Source organism: Dendrobates tinctorius, unplaced genomic scaffold (assembly GCF_039654945.1).
Source record: "Dendrobates tinctorius isolate UK_male_01 unplaced genomic scaffold, ASM3965494v1 ptg000231l, whole genome shotgun sequence".
Classification (NCBI taxonomy): Eukaryota; Metazoa; Chordata; class Amphibia; order Anura; family Dendrobatidae; genus Dendrobates; species Dendrobates tinctorius.
Genome location: NW_027361898.1, coordinates 23,284,811 through 23,304,098, shown reverse-complemented (window position 1 = coordinate 23,304,098; position 19,288 = coordinate 23,284,811). Strand labels below are relative to the sequence as shown.

The following is a 19,288-nucleotide window of genomic DNA, read 5'->3' as shown; positions in this document are numbered from 1 at the left end:
CAGCGATTTCTAATTTTTGCAACACCATTTTATTTTTACAGACCACATCACATTTGAAGCCACTTTGAGGGGTCTATATGATAGAAAATACCCAAAAGTGACACCATTCTAAAAACTGCACCCCTTAAGGTGCTCAAAACCACATTCAAGAAGTTTATTAACCCTTCAGGTACTTCGCAGGAATTTTTTGAATATTTTTTAAAAAAAATGAACATTAACTTTTTTCACAAAAAAAATACTTCAGGTTCAATTTTTTTGATTTTACCAAGGGTAACAGGAGAAGTTGGACTGCAAAAGTTATTGTGCAGTTTGTCCTGAGTACGCTGATACCTGATATGTGGAGGGGAACCACTGTTTTGGCACATGCATGGCAGAGCTCAGAAGGGAAGGAGCGCCGTTTGACTTTTTCAATGCAAAATTGGCTAGAATTCAGATCGGACGCCATGTCACGTTTGGAGAGCCCCTGATGTACCTAAACAGTGGAAACCCCCCACAAGTGACCCCATTTTGGAAACTAGACCCCCCCCCCCAAGGAACTTATCTAGATATGTGGTGAGAACTTTGAACCCCCAAGGGCTTCACAGAACAGCCGTGCAATTAAAAAATATTTTTTTCCACAAAAATGATCTTTTCACCCTCAATTCTTATTTTTCCAAGGGTAACAGGACCCTAAAAGTTATTGTGCAATTTGTCCTGAGTACACTGATACCCCACATGTGCGGGTAAACCACTATTTGGGCGCATGGCAAAGCTCGGAAGGGAAGCAGCACCATTTGACTTTTTGGCTGGAATTGAGATCGGACACCATGTCGCGTTTGGAAAGCCCCTGATGTACCAAAACAGTCCAAACCCCCCCCACAAATTACACCATTTTGGAAACTAGACCCCCCAAGGCACTTTAGATGTGTGGTGAGAACTTTGAACCCCCCAGTGCTTCACAGAAGTTTATAACGCCCGGGCGTGAAAATAAAAAAAATCGTATTTTTTCCACAAACATGTTTCAGTCACCAATTTTTTTTATTTTCCCAATGGTACCAGGAGAAATTGGACCCCAAAAGTTGTTGTCCAATTTGTCCTGAGTACAATGATACCCCAAATGTGGGAGAAAACTACTGTATGGGCACACGTCGGGGCTCGGAAGGGAAGTAGTGATGTTTTTGGAATGCAGACTTTGATGGAATGCTCTGCGGGTGTCATGTTGCCTTTGGAGAGCCCCGAATGTACCTAAACAGTGGAAACCCCCCCATAAGTGACACCATTTTGGAAACTAGACCCCCTAAGGAACTTATCTAGATGTGTGGTGAGCACTTTGAATCCCCAAGGGCTTCACAGAAGTTAAAATAAAAAAAATCGTATTTTTTCCACAAACCTGATCATTTAGTCCCCAATTTTTTTTTCCTAAGGCTAACAGGAGAAATTGGACCCCAAAAGTTGTTTTGCAATTTGTCCTCAGTACGCTGATACCCTATATGTGGGGGTAAAACACTGTTTGGGCGCATGGCAGAGCTCGGAAGGGAATGAGCACCATTTGACTTTTTCAACGCAGAATTGGTAGGAATTGAGATCAGGCGCCATGTTGCACTTGGAGAGCACCTGATGTGCCCAAACAGTGGAAACCCCACAATTCTAACTCCAACCCTAACCCCAACACACCCCTAACCCTAATCTCAGCCCAGTGCTAACCCTAGCCCTAATGGGAAAATGGAAATACATTTTTTTAATTTTAGTATTTTTCCCTAAGGGGGTGATAATGGGGGGGGTTCGATTTACTATTTATGGCAGTTTTTATGTTTGGCAGCTGTCGCACGCTAAAAGACGCATTTTATTGTAAAAAGTTTTTGCATCACCACATATTGAGAGCTATAATTTTTCCATATTTTGACCCACTGAGTCATGTGAGGTCTTATTTTTTGCAGGCCGAGTTGACGCTTTTATTGGTATCATGATCGGGCACATGACATCTTTTGATCGCTTTTTATTCCGATTTTTAGGACACAGAATGAACAAAAAAACAGCGTTTCATGACTTTCTTTTGGGGGGGTGCGTTTACACCGTTTCCGCGTGCGGTAAAATTGATAGAGCCCTTTTATTCTTCGGGTCAGTACAGTTACAGCGATACCTCATTTAGGTTTTATGTTTTGGCGCTTTTATGCAATGAAAACAATTTTATATAAAGTTATTTTTTCATCGCTTTATTATGTGAGCTATAACTTTATTTTTTCACTGATGACGCTGTATGGCGGCTCGTTTTTTTGCGGGACAAGATGACGTTTTCAGCGGTACCATGCATATTTATGTGTCTTTTTGATCGCGCGTTATTGCACTTTTGTTCGGTGGTATGATAATAAATCATTGTTTTTTATTTTTTAAGGGGTTCGCTAAAGGGGTTAACTAATGGGACAGTTTTATATGGCGGGTCGTTACGGATGCGGCAATACCAAATGTGTACTTTTGTTTTGTTTATTTCCAAAAAATGAATTAGGGAATTTTTTTTTTAATTAGCGATTTTTTTAAAATTATTTTTACACTTTTTTTTTTTTAGACATTATTACATTGTCCCAGGTGGGACATCACTGTCCTGTGACAGATCAGCAATCTGTCACAGGCAGTGTGCAGGTTTCCTCCTTGCCTGCGCTTTGCAGGCACTGAGGAAGCCAGCTCCCTGCAGGCCCCCGAAGGTCCCTGTCGCCATCTTGGATCTGGGGACCTGCAGCAGCGCTGCACATTGTGCTGCTGCGGGGGGGGCTCAGGGAAGCACGGAGGGAGCCCCCTACCTGCCGATGCTTCCCTTTAACCCCCGGTACACCGTGATAGTGTTTGATCGCGGTGTGCAAGGGGTTAACATGTCGGAGGCGGTCCGTGACCGCCGCTGATCGCTGTGACGTACTATCCCGTCCCAGGGCATCTTTCTCTTAGCCTCTAATTGGGGGACACAGAACCATGGGTGTTATGCTGCTGTCCACTAGGAGGCGACACTATGCATAATCTGAAAAAGATTAACTATGGCTCCTCCTCTGCAGTATACACCTCTGGACGGCGTCAGCCTTCTCCAGTTTTGTGCAAAAGCATTAGGAGGAACATAAACGACATAACCATGCCTGTAAGAAGACTACCATGTACGAGCTCAAAGAACAATGAGAACTCAACAGTAACAACGGCCCGTAAGGGCAACAGGGTGGGAGCTGTGTCCCCCAATTAGAGGCTAAGGGAAAGAGATTTTACAGTGAGTACACAAAAATCTCCTTTACTCTGTCGCCTCATTGGGGGACACAGAACCATGGGACGTCCCAAAGCAGTCCCTGGGTGGGAAACAATGGACGAATATTGTGCTAGCAGGTCCCTAAACTTGGGGCACTGCCGCCTGCAGAACCAGTCTACCCAGCCTCACATCCGCTGAGGACTGGATATGAACACTGTAGTGTTTCGTAAACGTGTGTAGGCTAGTCCAAGTGGGCGCCTTACACACTTGTGCCAAAGCCTGGTGCCGAATGGCCCAGGAGGCCCCTACTGCCGGCGTAGAGTGCGCCGTGATACCGGCCGGAAGGAGAATTGTTAAGTCGGTACGCCTCTTGTATGGTGGACTTGATCCACCTGGCAAGGGTAGCTTTGGAAGCCGGCAGACCCTTGCGAACGCCTTCCGGAAGAAGGAAAAGAGAATCAGACTTCCGGAAGGGTGCAGTCCTAGACACGTATATACGCAATGCCCTGACGAGGTCAAGCATATGCAGAGCCTTCTCCACTCTATGAATCGGGCAAAGGGATGGCAGTGAAATTTCTTCATTGAGGTGGAAGGTGGACACAACCTTCGGAAGGAAGGATGGTACTGTACGGAGAACCACCTTGTCCTGGTGAAAAGCTAGGAAAAGCCATCTGCAGGAGAGTGCTGACAATTCAGACACCCTGCGCAGCGAGGTGATTGCCACCAGAAAAACCACTTTCTGTGACAGGATGCGGAGTGGGACTTCTTTAAGGGGTTCGAAAGGTGGTGCCTGTAATGCTGTCAGGACCAGGTTGAGATCCCACGTTTCCAGTGAGCGTCTGTAGGGGGAACCAAATCGGGAAACTCCCTGGAGAAAAGTCCTTACTTGCGGCTTGTTAGCAATACGCCTTTGGAAAAGTACTGACACCTGGCTCTTAAGCGAGCCTAGGGATAGCCTGGCGTCCAGGCCCGATTGAAAACCCAGCACCTTCGGGAGGGAATAAGGGAGTGGGACCTGTCCACGGGATTCGCACTAGGTAAAGAAAGCTCTCCAGGTACTAAATCTTGGCGGAGGCTGGCTTTCTTGCTCTGATCAGGGTTGTGATGACGTCTGGTGAGAGCCCTGCTTGGGTTAGAACCCAGGTTTCAAGGGCCACGCTGTCAAATTGAGCCCCGAGTTCTGATGGTAGAACGGACCTTGTGACAGAAGGTCGTGATTGTTGGGGAGACGCCAGGGGGCATCTGTTGTAAGTTGCACGATGTCGGCGTACCATGTACGTCTGGGCCAGTGCGGCGCGATCAGGATGGTTGGAGCTCACTCTTGTTTGATCTTCCTCACGATTCTGGAGATCAGGGGGAGGGGTGGAAAAATGTACAGAAGCTGGAGCTGGGCCCAGTCCTGAACTAGGGCATCCGCTCCGAGCGCCCGCGTGTCCTGGCCATGAAATTGGAGACCTTGGCATTGAAATGGGATGCCATTAGGTCCACATCCGGGGTCCCCCAGCGATGGCAGATCTGGTGAAAAATTTTGGGATGGAGAGGCCACTCCCCCGCGTCCATTCCTTGTCTGCTGAGGAAATCGGCTTCCCATTTGTCCACACCCGGAATGTGAACCGCTGAGAGTACCGACCTCGTGTCTTCCGCCCAGTGGAGGATGTGTGCCACTTCTCTCATCGCCTGGGCACTGCGGGTCCCGCCTAGGTGATTCACATATGCCACCGCCGTGGCATTGTCCGACTGTATCCTTATGTGAGAGGCTGCCAGCAAGCGATGAAAGGCTCTCAGTGCCAGGAAGATGGCCCGAATTTCCAGGATATTGATGGGCAAGGTCGCTTCCACTGGTGACCACTTGCCTTGTGCCCTGTGATGTAGGTGCACCGCACCCCAACCTGTCAGGCTTGCATCGGTGGTCAGGACTTTCCATTGACCTGAGAAAGGATTTTCCTCTTGCAAAGCAAAGCTGGCTTGAGCCACCAGTGTAGGAACCTCCTGGTTGACGATGTCAACCGGAACTCCCTGTCGAGGGAGAAGAGATTCCTGTCCCAAGACTTGAGGATGGCTACCTGAAGAGGCCTGAGGTGAAACTGGGCAAATGGTACCGCCTCCATTGCTGCTGCCATCCTGCCGAGGACTCTCATGGCAAACCGGAGAGATCAGGGAGGATTGCGAAGGAGTATGTGAACTCCCAGACGGAGAGCCAGTGTCTAGTCCCTGGGGAGGAGCACCAGACCCCTGGAGGTGTTGAATAGCATCCCGAGGAAGGTCAGGGTCTGACTGGGGGTAGTCGATGACTTTTGTAGGTTGACTAACCAGCCCAGGTGACTCAGTGTCGATTGTGATTGAGACACTGACCTCGCAGTCCTTGAAGGTGGAAGCCTTGATGAGGTCGTCCAGGTATGGAACGACTACAATGCCTCTGGAGTGTAGAACGTCCATGGTGGCTGCCATGATTTTAGTAAACGTTCTTGGAGCCGGGGCAAGTCCGAACGGGAGAGCCGTGAACTGGTAGTGGTCTTGGTTGATCACAAACCTGAGAAACCTTTGATGAGCGGGAGCAATTGGTATGTGCAGGTATGCGTCTTGAATGTCAATGGAGGCGAGATATTCTCCCTGCTCCATGGACGCAATGATGGACCGAAGGGACTCTTTGCGAAAATGACGGACGCGTACATATTTGTTGAGCTGTTTTAGGTCTAGTATGGGCCGGACGCTGCCTCCTTTCTTGGGGACTACGAACAGAATGGAGTAGAACCCTCGGAAGCGTTCAGTCACTGGAACCGGTACTACGACTCCTGTTTGAAGGAGAGAGGAGACTGCTTGGTGGAAGGCACGAGCTTTGTCTGGCAGTTTTGGTGGAAGAGAGGAAGAACCAGTTCGGTGGACTGGAAGTGAACTCTATCTTGTATCCGGAAGACACTATTTCCCTGACCCACCTGTCTTCTGTAATAGGCAGCCAGACTTGCTGAAAGAGTAAAAAGTCGCCCGCCTACTGGTGGGGCGTCTTCCGGAGTTCGAGAGTCATGATAAAGTGAAGTTCTGAGGTTTTCCTCCCTTGGGTTTCGCTTGGCCTGCTTTCGACTGCCAGGTCTTGTCCGGCCTCTGCGCCGCCCCTGGGTTGTCCCTGCGTGGAGAGCGGTTACGATTTTGTGCTGGGCACAAGACTGATCAGCCCGAAGAATTCCAAAAGGATCGGAATCGTGTTTGGTTACGCCGTTTAAACGTGCGTTTAGGTTTGAGTTGAGGGAGAGAGGTACTCTTACCCCCAGTGGCGTTGGATATCATTGTGTCCAACTTTTCACCGAAAAGCCTTCCACTAAGGTACGGGAGATGCGTGAGGGACTTCTCTGAGGCCGCATCCGCTTTCCATTCCCGCAGCCAGAGGATACGCCGGATCGTGATGGCGTTTGCTGCTATCCCCGCTACACCTCTTGCAGAGTCCAGGGCTGCATGAAGCATGTAATCTGCTACTACTGCTATTTGAACCGCTTGGTCCGAAAGCCCGGGATTTGAAGCTTGAAGACCCTCTTGCAATGCTTTGGCCCAAGCCAGAATGGCCTTGGCCACCCAAACTGAAGCGAACGCGGGGACAAGGGAGGCCCCTGCCGCTTCGAAGACTGAACGAGCCATGCGTTCTACCTGCCGGTCTGCTGCATCCCTGAGGGTTGAGCTATCTGGCAGTGAGAGTAGGGTCTGTGCTGCTAATCTAGAGACTGGGGGGTCCACTTCGGGTGGATCTCTCCACTGCTTGGTGTCCTTTTGTGGGAAGGGGTACCTAGCCTCCAAATCTTTACAATTGGTGAATTTCTTCTCAGGCTGAGAAAATTGCTTCGTACGGATCGTCTGAAATTCCAGGTGGTTAGAGAAAACCTTAGGTGGTTTCAGGACACCTTCAAAACAAAATCTTGTGTTCTGGGGCTTCCGGGGTTTGATCAGAAATGTCCAGCACCCGATGGATGGAAGAGATTATGTCTTCAACTAGCGCTGTATTGCTAGGGGGACAAGGGACTAGAGACCTCTCCGTCTCGTCTGATTCAGAGTCACAGATGCCTTCCGAATCCTGCGTATCGCTGAGGCGTTCCCTGGTGGGTGAGCTGGGGTGGAGGTCCTCTGTAGTCGGGGGTCGCTGCGGCGATCTGCGTTGTCCGTCTCTGGTAGGGGACGGTCTAGGTGACCTGGAGCTACGGTGTCTCTCTCTGGAGGGGGATGACCGTGTGCTATGGGATGACGCAGAGGAACGGGACGTGTGGGCCCGCTTATGTCTGGGGAAGTCAGAAACGGCCTGTCCCTGAGTGGAGCTATCCCTTTGCTGGGTAACGCTCATAGCCGAGACATGACCCTGCAGAGCCTGGAGTAATGTGGAAGTTAGGTTATCTATGGACTATGTCATAGACTGCGACATCTGGGTAGCCCATTCCGGCATGGTAGCAGTCGCTGAAGCATTGGTAGGTGCCTCTTGGGGTTCTGACCCAGTATTCTGGATACAGTCCCTACAGTGGGGGTGCGTGCTGCCACTGGGGAGAGTGGATTTGCAGGCTGTGCAGAATGCATTCGTGCCTGGTTCTCTTGTACCTTGAGCCTGGCATAGTGCTCAGAGCACAGCAGGACTGGTTATGAGAGAGCCCTACAGGGGTGAATATGCAGGGGAAACTTATAGGGGAGCCTTACAGGGAATCCGGATTCACAGCCGAGCACAAGCTGTGATCTTACCCCACCAGTGTGCCCCTAGGTCCAGTGCCGAAGATCCACCGTCCTGTGCCCCCCGGAGACTGGCTGGTGTGGTGCTGATTTTCTCCCTTTGCCTGCTTCAGAAATGGCTGCCAGGACGATGAGGAGGGAGAAGGGGGCAGAGAGCTGAGAAAGGGCGTGCAGAGCTGTGTAGAAACGCGCCCCTTCTATGACACTGTGGAGTGTCATAATTGTCATCCGGGGGGCGGCAAGGAGGCGGCGACCTCAGCTAGGCTGAAGCCGTGGCCTAAATTAGACTTCTTTGCCCAGGAAGGGCTCCAGGCTGGCGCGGTAGTCCGGGGGGAGGTCGGATTTCAACCGGACCCCCCGGATATTGAAAGGCAGGCTAGCAGTGGGGCCACAACCTGAAGCGCGGCCCTGTGATGGGTTCCCCTGTGGCGCGCTGTAGACATGCTGCCGCAGACACGGGCACAGAGAGCCCTGTGTCTGCATGTGCTATGCCTGCCCGGCCCGCACTCCCCCCGGCCCCGACAGGAGTCGGCAACTGGCTGGGGTCCCTGGATGCTGCGCAGGTTGCCATGGACAGACCCTACCTGCGGCGTCTCAACCTAATACCCCCAGAGGGAGATTAGGGAGGATGCTGCTATCACCATCAGGGGGCTTCTTCCTCGCCTCGACCTCAACCCAAGACCAAAAGGAATTGGGGAAGGAGGGGGGGTCTCAACTTCAAACCAGCACCCGCAGGACTGGGGAAGGAGCGACATGGGAACAGCCATCTCAACTTCAACTGAGCACCCTATAATAGGGGGCCGAGGAAGGAGCCATGCCGGGAGTCTCACTGAGGAGACCCACTTTTCTTCATCTGTCATCCGGAAGAAAAAAACGGAAAAAAAGAAAAATTCTTTAGGTGTGCCTCCTTGCGACACTAAGCAAAAACTGGAGAAGGCTGACGCCGTCCAGGGGTGTATACTGCAGAGGAGGAGCCATAGTTAATCTTTTTCAGATTATGCATAGTGTCGCCTCCTAGTGGACAGTAGCATAACACCCATGGTTCTGTGTCCCCCAATGAGGCGACAAAGTAATAAGTTTATTATACTTACCCGGGGGGGGCGGTCCGGTAGGTGTCGCAGGTCTGACGCCTTCCATCTTCTTTCAACACAGTCCTCCTCCTTGCTTCATTGCTGGGCCTCTCTGGCGCCTGCGCACTGCAGAACTTTACTCTGCCCTCAACAGGGCAGAGAAGTATGCCTGCGCAGAAGTGCGATGCCGGGAGCGAGGAAGCAAGCAGGAGGGCGGCGGCGCAAGAAGATGGTAGGCGTGGGATCCTGACCTGCGAGACCCATCAGACCGGAACCCCCCCGGGGTGAGTATAATAAAACTTATTTTTCAGGTCAGACCGAGGGGGCTTATTCTAAACATTATAGAATGCTGTAGATAATCCCTGAAAGGTGGCCGCATCTTATAGCGGGCCAAAACAGGTAACAGTTACCCTTTGAATCCAGCCTGTAAAAAAAATCTAAGATTCTTGGGATAGCTGGGCGGCAAGTATCTATGATAGAACTCTGAATAGAATTTGTTTAAAATCTTATTACATATAGCCGATGTGACTGGTGAGAGGGTGGGGCCTTATAATCTATCGCGTGTTTCCTGTCCCTATGAAGGATGAGAAGGACGACCCCCAATTTGCTGTCAGAAGGGATGACCTGGAAAATATTTTTTTTTTCCTTGTTTTCTTGGCTAGACATTAAAATATGAACATCTCCACTTAATATTTGCTGAACATAAAAAAATCTAATTCATACACATGAATAAAGAGTCACTTCTACATCTGAAAAGCCAACTGAGTTTATTAAATCAAATAGGCAATGTGCAGAGGCGCATTAACTTATCCAATCTGTTGCGGCACATGCTTATTTTCCACACAACCAATGAGTTACATCCATACAACGTCAATGAAAAATTAATGAAACATTTTCCGATCAAGATTCTGTATGAGATACATTTTAAGGAGTCCACTTCGTGCAAGTACAAGTAAATACACAGAATATATCGCATTTGGTCAATTAAATACATGGGACACCATCAGAATCTGCAATATGTGTGCTTTACACTCTTTCACGGGACGGCAGCGCAGTTCATTTTGGCTGTGCACTTTCCATTAGTAGAATTCATGAAATGGGATAATACGGCTTACTGTGAGGACAGGCTGAGTAAATGTCAAGTTGAGCACATTTCTGAAGGGAGACATATCATTTATACCAAAGCGCACACAAACAGGCTTGCTTGTAAACAAATGCAAGACGTTAAAAGGCTACAAGTGGTTTATAAAACCTATAAAAAAGGACTAGAACACCATTAATGATGCTTTGTGATTTGTTTTTAACTCTTTCAACCTGCACAGTTAGCTACAAGATTTAAGCCGAGAGTAATGTTTCGAGCTAGCAGACACACAAACTCATGTTTAAAAGCATATACTTGGAATATGCATATCGCAAGACAAAACTAAAAAATTTATCAAGAACAATTGTGTGTCCATGAAATTGTCACTGGATGGTTGATTTGCAAGATTCCCTGTAAGTTTAGCAAGAGAAACAAAAGGAAGAAAACAAGTGAATGACGTGTCTTCCCAGTACGGTGACCTCACTGAAACATCAGTTACGCAGATTCTGTGACTTCCACCGGCTTGATGAGATGATCGGGTTTACTTCCTGCTGAAAAATGCTCCCACATTTCTAAGTATAACCTCTCCAAATCAATAGTGTACTGTTTGGTATTGAAGAGGGGACTAGTTATCCGTTGTTTCCACACTTTTGCACGGATCTTTTTCAGGCTGTACAAAAAAACAAGACCACAATGTTAGATATGTCTTGTATATTAAATCTTCTATAATGGCTTGAAATGGTAAAGATGTCAACAAACATATGCAATTTTATGCTTGTATGACTTATGTTTAAAAATTTGTCTATATATGTCTATACACAGCTAAGGAAGTCCCTCCATGTACACACAGACATAATATATATTGTACTACTGATAAAGCAAGTGATTTTATGTCAAAGACCACTATCATCTTGCGCTCATCCATATTACTTACAATTCTAGGTCAACCCCCAATTTCACAGCGGTATCTTCATATTCTTGTCTGCTTTTAGCAATTAATTCTGGACATCCAAGACAGGTCAGCTGTGACGCAGCAACACGAGATGCAAGCGTGTCACCTACAACAGACACATACATATAAGTCCAACTATACATTAACATAAGTTGTTATAAATTAACAACTCAAAGTAACCCTCCAATGACCAGTGCCTGAGCAGGAACATTAGCATCTTCATTTCAACCAACAGACCAATAAATACTATCTTGTGAAAATTCCAAGACCAGAAACATCACAGAGCTTTAGTGAGATAGTCTTACCTGGCATGGTGACCATTGGAGTCCCTGCCCAAAGGACATCCATTCCAGTGGTGTGGCCATTGCACAACGGTGTATCTAAACACACATCTGCCAACTGACCTCTTCGGACATGTTCTTCTTTAGGTGCCACTGGGGAGAAAATTATTCTGGACTGTGGCAGCCCCATGTTTTGGGCATACTGCTGGATGTTGGGCTCTCCTACCGCAGGGAACCTTAAGAGCCACAGAACACTGTTTGGAACCCTCTTCAGAATCTGCAATGGAAGAATAGCAATACTTTTTTTTTTTTCCTAACAAGGAGAAGCCACATTTCATTTGTAAAAGAAACAAAAGGGAAAAAGTACTTATAAATATTCTCCTCACACTATCACTATCCTTGCAAGCTACTTACATTTGCCCACATTTGCAGCGTGGTAGGGTCAATCTTGTAAAGCTGGTTAAAATTGCAATACACAACTGCATCTTCTGGCAGGCCGTACTGTGAGCGTGTGGTAACAATGATAGTACGAGGAACCTCTTCACCGGTCGCCGCTTTATTATTAATCTGGAAGTGAAATCATTCTTAGTATGACACTCAAAACTTTTGCTTATGATTGCTCTACTAGTGCACAAGAAAAAGAGGAAATTCCTTTACAAGAAAGCACCGACCACTTAGGACGGAGAAGCAGAAGTTTACGTGTACTCACCTGTGTTGTAGCAAGGCCGTTGCTAATGTTAAATCCATTAATTGTTATCTGGATTTGTCCTCTGTTGATCATTTCGATGACGGCTTCTGCAATGGTGTTCATGGGGATGACCGGCATGGTTAATGCAGAGTTACTATCAACATTGTCTCCACTCTCTGGGCCTTTCATCTGCAAAAGGTAAACAATAAAAATCAGCAATTGTGCTCAGGAAGGCAAGCTGTAAAAAAGTCTAAATGTCCCCATACATATTAGAATAATGCAATATATCAGCGGGTTCTGGCGACAGTCTAATGTGTATTAACGCCCTAGACAACTGATCTTCAGAAAAAGAGGTCACTTCTGTAGATGAGCCACATCATTAGTAAGAGTGCAGAGCGCACCAGAAACGCATTGATGCTCTAATTTATGCACTACAGATGCATGTGAAGTTATTTTAACAATGCACCAATAAAGCTGAATCTGTGTTGAGCTGAATCTCCCAGATCAGACATAGCCAGACTGGTCTTGGGACAACTTTCTCTTACAGAACACAGGAGCGCTCCAAGCAAGAGTTCATATGTTTGGAAGATATGGCCAGCTTAAAAGGGGATCAACCTTTGTAAGCCGTCTGTATGGGCATACAGGTCATAGGAAACTGAATAGAACGATACCTTGATATCTGCGATTAAATGTTTTATTCCAATATGTAAATGAGCTATTAATGGGGCAGACACAGATCTCCCTTAGAATCTGCCTCCAGAGTGAATTATATATGGAAGGGGAAGTTACCAGTTAGAGTCATGTAGATCAGAAGAGCAGACTGTCAGTCATTACATATCTTATACTGGTAATGCCTCCTTTTATTTTATAACAGGCTCAGATCAGTGTTCGACCCATAGATCTGATCAGCTCATTTACATATTAAGAAAAACTTATACTGCTTGGGAGGAGCTAATTTTTTTTTTTTTTGCATAGTGTCAACCTCCTAGTGGCAAGCAGCATACACCCATGGTTTCCTGTGTCCCCCAATGAAGCTAAAGAGAATTTTTTATTTTTTACGTTTCAATAAGCAACAATAAATGGGTCAGTAAAACTCGAGAGGCGATGTGGATGGCGGGGTAGAGTAGAGGATGAAACAGACTAAATGTGATCTTACCTTTACAATTTTGACATCAGGGAGAGTTTCTAAAAATGCTTTTAATTCTATGCCATTGAGAACTATTCTGTTGTCGTAGATATGGCCGTTGGATTTGAAGTCTATCACTGCCTTTTTCTGTAACACACAAGAAACATCAGTAAAGTTGGAGAATGGTTTCCTGTGTCCCCAATCAAGCGATAGAGAAAATTATTTTTTTGCTGGAGAAAGCTTTGCAAAAATATTGTTCCAGATCAGGACCTCAACCCCTTCACTACCAAGGGTGGTTTGCACGTTAACTCCCGGGCCAATTTTTTACAATTCTGACCACTGTCCCTTTATGAGGTAATAACTCTGAAACGCTTCCATGGATCCCGGTGATTCTGACATTGTTTTCTCGTGACATATTGTACTTCATGTTAGTGGTAAAATTTCATTCAAATAACTTGCGTTTATTTGTGAAAAAAAATGGAAATTTGGCTAAAATTTTTAAAATTTTGCAATTTTCCAACTTTGAATTTGTATGCCCTTAAATCACAGAGATACGGCACACAAAAAACTTAATGAGCAACATTTCCCAGAAGTTTATTTTACATCAGCACAATTTTGGAACCAAAATTTTTTTTTGTTAGGAAGTTATAAGGGTTAAAAATTGACCAGCGATTTCAAATTTTTGCAACACCATTTTATTTTTACGGACCACATCACATTTGAAGCCACTTTGCGGGGTCTATATGATAGAAAATACCCAAAAGTGACACCATTCTTAAAAACTGCACCCCTTAAGGTGCTCAAAACCACATTCAAGAAGTTTATTAACCCTTTAGGTGTGTCACAGGAATTTTTTGAATATTTAAAAAAAAAAAAAAAAAAAAAAAAAATGAACATTTAACTTTTTTTCACAAAAAATACTTCAGGTACAATTTTTTTTTATTTTACCAAGGGTAACAGGAGAAATTGGACAGCAAAAGTTATTGTGCAATTTGTCCTGAGTACGCTGATACCTGGTATGTGGGGGGGAACCACTGTTTCGGCGCATGGCAGAGCTCAGAAGGGAAGGAGCACCGTTTGACTTTTTCAATGCAAAATTGGCTGGAATTCAGATCGGACGCCATGTCGCGTTTGGAGAGCCCCTGATGTACCTAAACAGTGGAAACCCCCCACAAGTGACCCCATTTTGGAAACTAGACCCCCCAAGAAACTTATCTAGATATGTGGTAAGAACTTTGAACCCACAAGGGCTTCACAGAAGTTTATAACGTACAGAGGTACAATTAAAAAAATCATTTTTTCCACAAAAATGATCTTTTCACCCCCAATTCTTATTTTTCCAAGGGTAACAGGACCCTAAAAGTTATTGTGCAATTTGTCCTGAGTACGCTGATACCCCACATGTGGGGGTTAAACCACTATTTGGACGCATGGCAGAGCTCGGAAGGGAAGCAGCGCCATTTGACGTTTTTGGCTGGAATGGAGATCGGACACCATGTCGCAATTGGAAAACCCTTGATGTACCAAAACAGTGGAAACCCCCACAAATGACACCATTTTGGAAACTAGACCCCCCAAGCAGGGCTGTGGAGTCGGTGCTCATTTTGGTGGATTCGGAATAAAATGGACCGACTCCTAAAATATACAATAAATTGGGTACAGTAGTTCAATGCAGAATGTGCTGAATATTTTTTCATAGGAATTTGGGAAAGTTATGAAATGTCCTATAAATGGCTGTTCTATTCCTGATCTAAGGCTACATTCACACACAGCGTTTTTCCTGCGTTTTTTGAGGATACGTTTTTCAGTTGCAAAATCAGATCAGCTTTTTAAAAAACCGCATCACCTGAAAGGTTTTTGAGCTCATAGATGTTTTCAATAGCAAAAGCAGATTAGAAATCTGCTCTATATATCCATTTATCCATATCTGTCTATCCACATCTTATCTGTACCAAAAAGAATGAAAGTCGGGTAGCACACAGACTAACACTTTTTATTTTTTTATTTTTAGCACCAGTCAGGTACACCTCATAGCTGCCCAAAAGGACGCCCAGGACAGGCATTGCTCGTCTTCAGTAACACATCAACATCAATTGATAGTTGGAATAAATAGACTGCATTCACCACATCATAAGGTGCAGGCTTTATTTTCAAGTGTAGGGGTGTGAAGTATGAGGTTCTGCAGCAGCTGAGGTGTGCAGTATGAAATTCTGCGGAACAGTATGAGGTTCTGCCGCCCCCCCCCCCCCCCCCCAGGTTTGATCCTGGCTACGCCCATAGTGTGAATGTAGCCTAAGGATCTAGGCTTTATATTAGCCGAGATAAGTCATACTGTGTGTGTGCGCGTGTGTGTATATACACACATACACCCACCTCTACAGTATATATATACACATACATACATACACACACAGTACAGACCAAAAGTTTGGACACACCTTCTCAATCAAAGCGTTTTCTTTATTTTCATGACTATGGAAATAGTAGATTCACTCTGAAGGCATCAAAACTATGAAATAACGCATGTGGAATTATATAATTAACAAAAAAGTGTGAAACTACTGAAAATATGTCATATTCTAGGTTCTTCAAAGTAGCCACCTTTTGCTTTGATTTCTGCTTTGCACACTCTTGGCATTCTCTTGATGAGCTTCAAGTGGTAGTCACCGGAAATGGTTTTCACTTCACAGGTGTGCCCTGTCAGGTTTAATAAGTGGGATTTCTTGCCTTATAAATGAGGATGGGACCATCAGTTGTGTTGTGCAGAAGTCTGGTGGATACACAGCTGATAGTCCTACTGAATAGACTGTTAGAATTTGTATTATGGCAAGAAAAAGCAGCTAAAAACGAGTGGCCATCATTACTTTAAGAAATGAAGGTCAGTCAGTCCGAAAAATTGGGAAAACTTTGAAAGTGTCCCCAAGTGCATTGGCAAAAACCATCAAGCGCTACAAAGAAACTGGCTCACGAGGACCGCCCCAGGAAAGGAAGACCAAGAGTCACCTCTGCTGCGGAGGATAAGTTCATCCGAGTCACCAGCCTCAGAAATCGCAGGCTAACAGCAGCTCAGATTAGAGACCAGGTCAATGCCACACAGAGTTCTAGCAGCAGACATCTCTACAACAACTGTTAAGAGGAGACTTTGTGCAGCAGGCCTTCATGGTAATATAGCTGCTAGGAAACTGCTAAGGACAGGCAACAAGCAGAAGAGACTTGTTTGGGCTAGAGAACACAAGGAATGGACATTAGACCCGTCGAAATCTGTGCTTTGGTCTGATGAGTCCAAATTTGAGATCTTTGGTTCCAACCACCGTGTCTTTGTGCGATGCAGAAAAGGTGAACGGATGGATGGACTCTACATGCCTGGTTCCCACTGTGAAGCAGGGAGGAGGTGGTGTGATGGTGTGGGGGTGCTTTGCTGGTGACACTGTTGGGGATTTATTCAAAATTGAAGGCATACTGAACCAGCATGGCTACCACAGCATCTTGCAGCGGCATGCTATTCCATCCGGTTTGTGTTTAATTGGACCATCATTTATTTTTCAACAGGACAATGACTTCAAACACACCTCCAGTCTGTGTAAGGGCTATTTGACCAAGAAGGAGAGTGATGGGGTGCTACACCAGATGACCTGGAATCCACAATCAGACCTGAAAACCCAATTGAGATGGTTTGGGGTGAGCTGAACCGCAGAGTGAAGGCAAAAGGGCCAACAAGTGATAAGCATCTCTGCTAACTCCTTCAAGACTGTTGGAAAACCATTTCCAGTGACTACCTCTTGAAGCTCATCAAGAGAATGCCAAGAGTGTGCAAAGCAGAAATCAAAGCAAAGCTACTTTGAAGAACCTAGAATATAAGATAGATATTTTCAGTTTCACACTTTTTTGTTAATTATATAATTCCACATGTGTTAATTCATTGTTTTGATGCCTTCAGAGTGAATCTACAATTTTCATAGTCATGAAAATAAAGAAAACTCTTTGAATGAGAAGGTGTGTCCAAACTTTGGTCTGTACCGTATGTATGTAATCGATATTACATAGTGTATTACATATTTACAATTTATTACAGTTTTTTGTGTTCTAAAGTTGTATTCCAATAAATATATATTATGTTCTATCTAAATATCTTGATTATTGTATCAAAGAAATGATTAAATGTCTGATGTTCACATTGTACTACAATAAATTTTTCACTTAAATATAAGCAATATATGTGGGAGTTGGAGTCGTGGAGTCGGTGTAAGGGAAATTCAGGAGTCGCAGGTTTGGCTTACCGACTCCACAGCCCCAAGGAACTTATCTAGATGTGTGGTGAGAACTTTGAACCCCCAAGGGCTTCACAGAAGTTTATAACAGCGGTACAATTAAAAAATCATTTTTTCCACAAAAATGATCTTTTCACCCTCAATTCTTATTTTTCCAAGGGTAACAGGACCCTAAAAGTTATTCTGCAATTTGTCCTGAGTACGCTGATACCCCATATGTGGGGGGAGACCACTATTTGGGCGCATCGCAGAGCTTGGAAGGGAAGCAGCGCCATTTGACGTTTTTGGCTGGAATTGAGATCGTACACCATGTCGCGTTTGGAAAGCCCCTGATGTACCAGTACAGTGGAAACCCCCCACAAATTACACCATTTTGGAAACTAGACCCCCCAAGGAACTTCTCTAGATGTGTGGTGAGAACTTTGAACCCCCCAGTGCTTCACAGACGTTTATAATGCCTGGGCGTGAAAATAAAAAAATCGTATTTTTTCCACAAACATGATCTTTTAGTCACCAATTTTTTTATTTTCCCAAATGTAACAGGAGAAATTGGACCCCAAAAGTTGTTGTCCAATTTGTCCTGAGTACGCTGATACCCCATATGTGGGAGAAAACTACTGTATGGGGACACATCGGGGCTCGGAAGGGAAGTAGTGACGTTTTGGAATGCAGACTTTGATGGAATGGTCTGCGGGTGTCATGTTGCTTTTGGAAAACCCCTGATGTACCTAAACAGTGGAAACCCCCCACAAGTGACCCCATTTTGGAAACTAGATCCCCCACGGAACTTATCTAGATGTGTGGTGAGCACTTTGAACCCCCAAGTGATTCACAGAAATTTATAACGCCCGGGCGTGAAAATAAAAAAATCATTTTCCACAAAAATTATATTTTTGCCCCCAATTTTTTATTTTCCTAAGGGTAACAGGAGAAATTGGACCCCAAAAGTTGTTTTGCAATTTGTCCTGAGTAGGCTGATACCCTTTATGTGGGGGTAAAACACTGTTTGGGCGCATGGCAGAGCTTAGAAGGGAAGGAGCACCATTTGACTTTTTCAACGCAGAATTGGCCAGAATTGAGATCCGACGCCATGTTGCATTTGGAGAGCACCTGATGTGCCCTAACAGTGGAGACCCCCAATTCTAACTCCAACCCTAACCCCAACACACCCCTAACCCTAATCTCAGGCTTAACCCTAGCCCTAACCCTAACGGGAAAATGGAAATAAATACATTTTCTTTTAATTTTATTTTCTCTATCGCCTTATTGGGGGACACAGAAACCATGGGTGTATGCTGCTGCCACTAGGAGGCTGACACTATGCAAATAAAAAAGTTAGCTCCTCCTCCGCAGTGTACACCCCACCGACAGGAAGTAGGATGCTCAGTTTAGCTTAGTGTCAGTAGGAGGTGGACACGGGTCTTTTACTAGACCCTTATCTACCTCAATGTGCGTCGTTTTCTTTCAGGTTCCCGGAGGGATACAGTGTGAACAGTCACTACTGTACTCCCACACAGAGACTATGAGTACGGCGTGTACTGCCACCCCGTATCCTCATATGTCTGGACGGCAGGACCCCAAAATCCCTAACACAGGCGCGTGTTTAGGTGATCCCACAAGAGAAAGAATACCTGGTCCTGCCTACGTCTCCCACCCACTCGCCCACCAGAGCCTGTCGGTCGAGGAGACACGGACGTCCCGCAACATGGATTCTGGACGTCCGATTTTCGTGATTGAGGAGGTACTTTCCCTCTTTTCTCCCCAGTCACTGAAGAGGTGAAGAAAACGGGATAAGAAGGAGAAAGAAAGAAAAAAAAACAAAAAAAAAAAACAACCCTTTATTCAAAGAGATAGTAGTTTGGGCGGCTGGCGCAGTTCATACCCTTCCGACTGGTTTCAGGGGCCTCAGCACTGCCTTGCAGATCCTT

General features: G+C 45.7%; 2 protein-coding genes across 4 annotated transcripts in view; one reads left to right on the top strand and one right to left on the bottom strand.

Moving 5' to 3' along the window:
* The window catches only part of LOC141059789 (uncharacterized), a 43,594-nt gene extending 26,612 nt beyond the window's left edge, over nucleotides 1-16,982 (top strand). Inside the window, exon 4 of the mRNA XM_073555905.1 lies at nucleotides 16,642-16,982. The gene's annotated coding sequence lies outside the window, so the exon portion shown is untranslated. The remainder of the gene's footprint in view (nucleotides 1-16,641) is intronic.
* OGT (O-linked N-acetylglucosamine (GlcNAc) transferase) overlaps nucleotides 9,715-19,288 on the bottom strand; it is a 118,371-nt gene continuing 108,797 nt past the window's right edge. For all 3 annotated transcript variants that reach the window (XM_073556189.1, XM_073556190.1, XM_073556191.1), the window contains 6 exons: nucleotides 13,123-13,239; nucleotides 11,988-12,155; nucleotides 11,693-11,845; nucleotides 11,303-11,555; nucleotides 10,980-11,103; nucleotides 9,715-10,715 (listed from right to left, as the gene is read on the bottom strand). In XM_073556189.1, the coding sequence (XP_073412290.1) occupies nucleotides 10,541-10,715; nucleotides 10,980-11,103; nucleotides 11,303-11,555; nucleotides 11,693-11,845; nucleotides 11,988-12,155; nucleotides 13,123-13,239 (990 nt within the window). In that variant the 3' untranslated portion in view covers nucleotides 9,715-10,540. The remainder of the gene's footprint in view (nucleotides 10,716-10,979; nucleotides 11,104-11,302; nucleotides 11,556-11,692; nucleotides 11,846-11,987; nucleotides 12,156-13,122; nucleotides 13,240-19,288) is intronic.